The following is a 7160-nucleotide window of genomic DNA, read 5'->3' on the forward strand; positions in this document are numbered from 1 at the left end:
TCATCATTCTTCAACACTTTCTTTAACCCTTTCCATCTGCCTGATAATCTCATGCTCAAACTTGATGTCAGTTTTGCTCCTTGAGACTTACTCGAGCTTCCCCCAACATGGTAAGAAGCCGATTTTATGCTGACCAATCGTGGCGGTGGTGGAAGTTCTTTAATTTCCATTTGTACCGGAGAATCAGCGTACTCATCCTTAGTTGTTGCTGAGACCAAAAAATCGGTATGATCGACTGCTTTGGTCGTCTGAATATTCAATGAATGCGATCGTCTATGTTTATGTTTCTTTTTACCGCACAAAAACAAGTGCATTGCAATAGTAGCGACGATGAAAGCAAACGAGCCAAGAACTTTGTGTGGTGTGTTGAAATGTTGAATGATGACTGTAAATTTGGTTTCAGAAAAGACTCGGATAACCAGGACTGGAAATTGTTTTACTGGATGGTGTTTCTAAATTGTGTTTTTGAGCTAAATAAATTGCTTGAATTGTGGATGAAAGGAGTGGACAAGAAAGAAAGCTTCTTCAACCCACATTTTATGACATTATTTTTAGAAAAAAACATTGATGTAGTATTCGATACAGCCGTGGATGACGATATTTATAATAGGACATAAAACTATTTATAACGTAGTGTAAAAACTATTTACAACAGAGCCAAAAGACAAAAAAAACAATGTTGTCACAACTTATAACCAGACCAGACCGGCTGGTCTGACAAGGAACTAGTAAAAGACCAGTCCGGACGTCCGGTTAAGAGCGAACCGTCGTTTATTTTTATTTTTAATTTTTTCCCCTTAAATCACATCTTTATTATTACATTAAGCCCCATATTTTATCAACTTAAGTTTTCATTTATTACTAAAACTGCAAATCAACACTAAAACATGTTCTGGGTCAACCCGGCCCGCTTAGACCCGCAAGAAAGTAAGAGCATACGGTTCAAAACAGCATAACTTTGTATTACATCATTTAGACAACAATGCAGTTAAAGCCAACATGAAGGTCAACACAAACAGCTACTACCTTAAACCACAAAACATTAAAATCTTTAACCCTACACTGAACCGACAATTTATAAATAACAAAAGATGAGACATTACAAACCTTCGTTCGCGATTCATCAATTCTGCCAACAAAGATTACGCCTACCTTCTTGCAATATCTCAAACGCCAATTTATATCTTTCAATAGACGCTGCACCCGCATCAATATAACTATGAGCTTCTTCTCTTAAACTCCACATCATCAACGCCTTAAAATCCTGGGACCCACCACCCGACTCAGCATCACGAAGAATCCCATATTTAGCATTTTTAGTCCACCTGTGCAGAATATAGCGAGACGGGATTTCTCTTACGTTCATTATTTGAAAAACCTTTAACGCATGTCGACACAAAATACCCTCAAACTCAAACATCCTGCAACTGCAGCTGATGTTAAGATTCGAAGCGTTAAACGCAACCGTGTTTCGTTCGTCCCCGTTCCCACATCTTTGGACCAAGTATCGGTTGATCGCACCCTCGATGTTGATTTTGATCCCGACATAACTGTAACTTTCTAGAAGTTCCTTTTGGAAGACTTTAAACACGGTTATCGTGTAAAGGTGTCTGCATTGTTCTTCCAATGGGTCTTTTGTATGAAGAACGGTTTGCAGGTTAAACGAGTTGAAATCTTCTTTTCTTTCTTCTTCACGGTTATGCTCGATAGCTTTCTCATATCTCATAACAAATTCGTTTAATTGGACTTGTGGTGTTAAAAGCGTTCCAAAGTATGATTTCATGGTTCCATCAACCGGGATGCCGGCGAAAAACGTGCCACGTATGTATAACGGGACCCAGCTTTTTCTCATTTTGTACATGTCTTTTAACCATGCGTTATCTTTTAAGTTATATTTTGTGATGAGAACACTCCAAGCGGAATCGAATTCACTCGCAGTTTGACTCTGTGAAATGCACGTTTCGTATTCGAATTTGAATTCTTCCATGGATCGTAACGCCCCTAAGTTTTCGTGTTCTTTAGCAAGTATCTGCCATGCGGAAAACCGGTGATGGGTTCCGGGGAAAACGTGTGCAATCGCGTTTTGAATGGGTTTATCTTGATCCGCAATTATGGAAATAGGTCGTTTTCCCGACATGGCCCGAACCCATGCTTGGAAAACCCATGTAAATGATTCTTCTGACTCGTCTGAGATTAACGCACATCCTAGAAGCACGGGTTGTCGATGGTGGTTAACGCCAATAAACGAAGTGAAAGGGACCGTGTAACTCGATCGCCTGTATGACATGTCGAAAACGATTGAGTCACCGAATTGAGTGCACGAGAATCTCGACCGTCCATCAGCCCAGAAAACGCTCATGCATCTTCCGTTATCGACTTCGAGTGCGTAAAAGAAACCAGTATCTTCAGCTTGACGGGTTTGGAAATATTCAAGAAGCACGTTATACCACCGCGAACCAATTGCGGTTCCTCTATCTCGTTGAACTAAACTAAGACCACCGTTCGTTTCAAGTAAATCCAAATTTTCCAACCCGTTAGTTAATTCCTCCTTAAACGGCTTTTCGTTTTTCTGATTTGTGTCTTCGGGTGAACCGAGTTCATGATTGTGTTCTTTTGATAAACGGTCAACAACCCATCGACCTGTTTCTTGTCTTTGTATTCTCATGTAGGCCCCACACCCAACTCTTGACGGGTGTTGATGGCCTTCTTTTGAGCACACGAATCTTCTAGAAGTAATAGACCCGTCGTTTTTTGAACGAAATAACTGACCAATTCGGACTTTAAAACCCATGCTAGCCGCATACGTGTGGTAAAACTTGTACGCTTCGTTAGCCGAACCGAACTCAAGACCTTTGCACGGTTCACCTCTTGGTGCGTGTTCGAGTTCGACCCGTTTGATCCGTTTAAGATCAATAGCACCCGACGGGCCATCATCTTCAAGTGATCTGATTCCAGTTCTAGATGACACGTTTGATGTCGGTTTTGGGGTGGGCACGGTTTTTCTTTGAATAATCGGGGGACGTATTTCACCTGAGATATCGAGTTCATGATTGTGCTCGGTTTTTATGTTGGCTAAAACCCATTTTCCAGATTCACCCTTTTGTACTCTTATGAAAGCGGGACAACCGGTTCTTAAAGGGGTCTGAAACCCTTCTCGTGAACAAACATATCTTCGTGAAATGACTGACCCGTCAACTCTTGATCTGTAGAGTTGACCGATTCTGATTTTAAATCCAGCTTGAGTTCCATAATTAGTATAGAATTCTTGGGCTGCTTCTGCTGAGTCAAATTCTAAGCCAACATACGGTTCCATTCTAGAATCTTCTCCATCTCCATTAGGTTTAAAAACTGTGGGCGCCGGTTTTGCTCTTACTGTCATGGTGTTGCCTTGAGCTAGCCTATTCATATCAGTTCCTGAAACAAATAATAGTGGAAATTATAGGACATGTATTAGAGCTATACAATATATTAACCACATGAAAGTATGCATAAATATTTTATATTGAAATGTTCCCAATAGGATGAAGCATTCATATAGGTTATTTTCAAACAGTTGTGCAAATATATAGAATGAATATATATGATGCTGGCCACATTTTCTTACTTAGTCATGCAAAAATTTAGCCAGGATTTTACTTTAAACACCTTAATTCAAAATTTGATGGATGTTTCTACTTAAAGTTCCAAAAGTTGGAAAAAATAGATATTGAAAATGTAAATTTGGCTCACATGCGGCTTCTTGCAAATTATCAATCTTGCATTCAATCCATTGAGGATCTTAAAATTAATCATGAATCATCACTTAACAATTATCAACCTCCAAAAATGTCACTTTCTATAATGCTTTAGAAATTTCAACACGCATGGTCAACTACTGAGGTGACAGTATATTAAACTCAAGTCCAACTCCAAGATCCAAAAACAGTTATAATTCAACCAAGCATGCCATCTGTGAGCTAAACACACATCACCATCATCTGTAAGTCTGTAACACTGTCGTCGATACTCGTGCTCGCTTTTAAGGCCCACACATTTTGGTTACTCACATAATAATGTTAACAAGATTTTGGGATATAGGTGCGATCACGCTCTAAAAGAAGGTACAATAAAGGAAACACAGATTTGTATTTAAATGTGTTCAAACTTCAAAGTAAGCAGGGTTTATTGTGCTCTCAATTAAGTAATGCCGTAATGATAAAAGCAAGAGCAACGGCCAATGGCTATAACATCATGCGAAAAGCATTATACATTATAAAAAAAAAAGAGTTGACTATCAAGCGTCTCGTTTATCTTTGACACTTAACTTATATAAACTCAACCCAGATCATCAAAGCCCTTATCAAATCATCAGCATGTATGACACTAACAGATACCAGAAATCTAAAGTACTGAAATTAAGATAAATAGCTACATTCGAGATAGGCCTAATTTTAATTAACATAAACATCGTCATTTTACAAATGAACTGAACCCTAAACATTACTGCAACACTAATCCTATTTCTGCAAACTATTTGTTTAAGCGGGAACTTGACTAATTGGGTTCGTATCAGACACACACATTAGTCAAAATTAATTAACTTTTAAAGTCCCCATCAGTTACAAAAACCTATTGAGCTATTTCCCATAAGATTAACAAGAAACTTAAGCCTCGTGACAGAACGAAAAGCTAATATCATCAAAGAGTTACTCCATTTTACGAAACAAAGGAGTTAATAAACAGAACAACAACACAAAAAATATCTGTTCTTTTACAATTTGCAGGACAATTTTAGTTTTATAAAGTGTAATATTATATGGCATTAGGGTTTGTTTACTTTTCAACTTCAGCAATTATATCAATTTCAAAACCAAAATTAGGGCTTTAATAAGAAACTCTTAAGACAAACAAAAAAAGCCCTAATTTTGCAAAAACAAACACATAAACAGCTAGAAACACAAAATAACGCATCAAATGCAGCAATTTGACAAAACAATCAAAACCTAGGGTTTGTTCACCTTTGCATATCGGTAGCAAGCATCAATCGTCACTGGTGGTAGTTGTGACGGTGAGAAGACGAAGAAAATTGAAGCAGAATCTGTGCATATTTGCAGACGATTTGATGTGAACGAGCAAGTGATTGTGATGTAGGAATTGAATTATTATTATTATTATGGTTTTACATTTATTATTAATTTGAGTGTGGAGAGAGTGCGGGTATATTTGAGGGTGTTCTTGGTCTTGGCGGTGGGATCGTTGGATTAAAGAGATGATGATGTTATCGTATCCGTTGAATGTTATTATACAAATACAAGGTAACATGATTATTACTGTTTATTATTAAACACTAGGTTAGTTACCCGTGATATACGAGTTAGATAAATAATAATTTATTTTAATTATTTTTAATGAATGATAATAAAAATTAATTTATAAAATCGAATAAATTACAAATTACAAAAGATAAATAGAATTACATGATAAAGTTATCATAAATCACTTAAAACTTATTTATATATAACATTTGTTGTCTTTTTTGAAAGTTTATCATTTTCATGAAAAAAAAAATAGTTTTTCTCATTTGTCTTTGGTTTTAACTCTGGATACCGCAACATACAATTGAACACAGCACGATTAAAAACTCTTTCTACATGTCGTGTTGTTTGAAAGTTTACCATCTTCATAAATGGCTTTAGTTTTGATAACACAATTAAAAATTGTTTTTACATCTAGTCTTGTTTCATTGCATAGACATTTCTAAGAAGCATAACTGAAATAAAAGCGTGACATCCGATTTTTTTTTAAATAAAGAAAACGTTGTTTAATGATTGAACAGGAAACTTATCAAGCGACACAAATATGATACAATTAGGTCTCATGTAGCACAAAGAACCTTTAATTTATTAATATTAAAAACGTTAAAACAGTCACATTACTCGGGGTTTAATTAAAAAAAAAAGATGTCAAATATATATAACATATCGATATGGATGAGCTCACTACTGGTATTGAAAATACCCCAAGTATAAGTATCAGTACCTAAAATACTTGGTATGGTACAATACTGGTTTCGAATGCATAAATTCAAAAAAATACCGGTGTCGTACTGAACTCTATCAATTCATGTTACATAAGTAACATAAATTTAGAATTTGCAAGTTTGTTGATTAGGACAAATTTACAACTAAATGTGAACGAAAAGCCCGTACAACTTTATAAATTTAATTTATAAAGTAACATCAATATATAAATATATAATTTACTGCTTTCTAAATACCTCATTGTATATAACCTTTGTAGTTCTATTGTTAACCTTATTGTTCTTATCAAAATTTTATAGTTTGAGCCGGTCTATAGTTTTCACTCTAGATAATGCTACGTCCAGTTGATCAGTCTGCTTGATTCAAAACAAACCTATTTATCATCGTTGCAAAACATGTTGTTAATAGAAATTGTCTTTATTGAAATTTGAAAGGAATTTTTTGTTCGAAGGTGTCAAACCAATTCATAAAAAAAAACCCGACTATCAATATTACTTGATATAAGTTGCAATTATTTTTTTTAATTCTTCATGTTAATATCAAGTTATGAAGGGAACATTTATCGTTGAAAATTGGTAATTATAATTACTAAAGATAAAAGATAGAGGAATTAATTGATTTGATTTGATAAATAAAAAGTTACAGTATCAAATTTGAGCCAATTTTTTTACTTTATAATATTAAAAGTCATTAAAAAATTATTAACCATAACTCGGGATCATATATCATAATTAGGTAAAACATCTTGTTATATGGTCTTAAACTGTAAAGAGTATAAAACAATCTTATATAATATTAAGTCAACGGTTTACCATTTTCACTAACATATGAAAAATGCTACAATCTAGTATATGTGCAAGTTATGCAACTAAAATGCGTTGTCAAAATTCACCCGAAATCAAAATTTGACCGGCAACTAAATCTCTAATTTTAACATATCAATTTATCCCTGCACCAAACAAATCAAAGAAAATCAAACTTCATAAAAAATGTAATACTTATCTCATCTCAAATTAAATAGTATTTCGTGTAATTCAATAATTATATTTTCGAAGGTAAGAATATTTCATGCAATTCAATAATTACCTTCATCTGCATATGTTTACTTAATAAGATTAGGAAAGTAAGAATATTTTTAAT

At 34.7% G+C, this 7160-nt stretch overlaps 1 protein-coding gene across 1 annotated transcript; it reads right to left on the reverse strand.

Moving 5' to 3' along the window:
• Positions 1-719: 719 nt before the first annotated feature.
• Positions 720-5244, reverse strand: LOC143593120 (protein FAR1-RELATED SEQUENCE 7-like). The gene is made up of 2 exons (XM_077072847.1): positions 4998-5244; positions 720-3414 (listed from the first exon to the last, which is right to left on the reverse strand). Exon 2 carries the CDS (start codon positions 3404-3406, stop codon positions 1124-1126), a length of 2283 nt encoding a protein of 760 aa, XP_076928962.1. The 5' UTR covers positions 3407-3414; positions 4998-5244; the 3' UTR covers positions 720-1123.
• Positions 5245-7160: the final 1916 nt, after the last annotated feature.

The sequence above is a fragment of the Bidens hawaiensis genome, unplaced genomic scaffold (assembly GCF_021521415.1).
Source record: "Bidens hawaiensis isolate Kalapana, Puna unplaced genomic scaffold, B.hawaiensis_p1.1 tig00041703_1, whole genome shotgun sequence".
Classification (NCBI taxonomy): domain Eukaryota; kingdom Viridiplantae; phylum Streptophyta; class Magnoliopsida; order Asterales; family Asteraceae; genus Bidens; species Bidens hawaiensis.

What these genes read in the sequence shown, in the direction of transcription:
- LOC143593120 (XM_077072847.1), bottom strand. Translation starts at nt 3,406, where the DNA reads ATGAATAGGCTAGCTCAAGGCAACACCATGACAGTAAGAGCAAAACCG.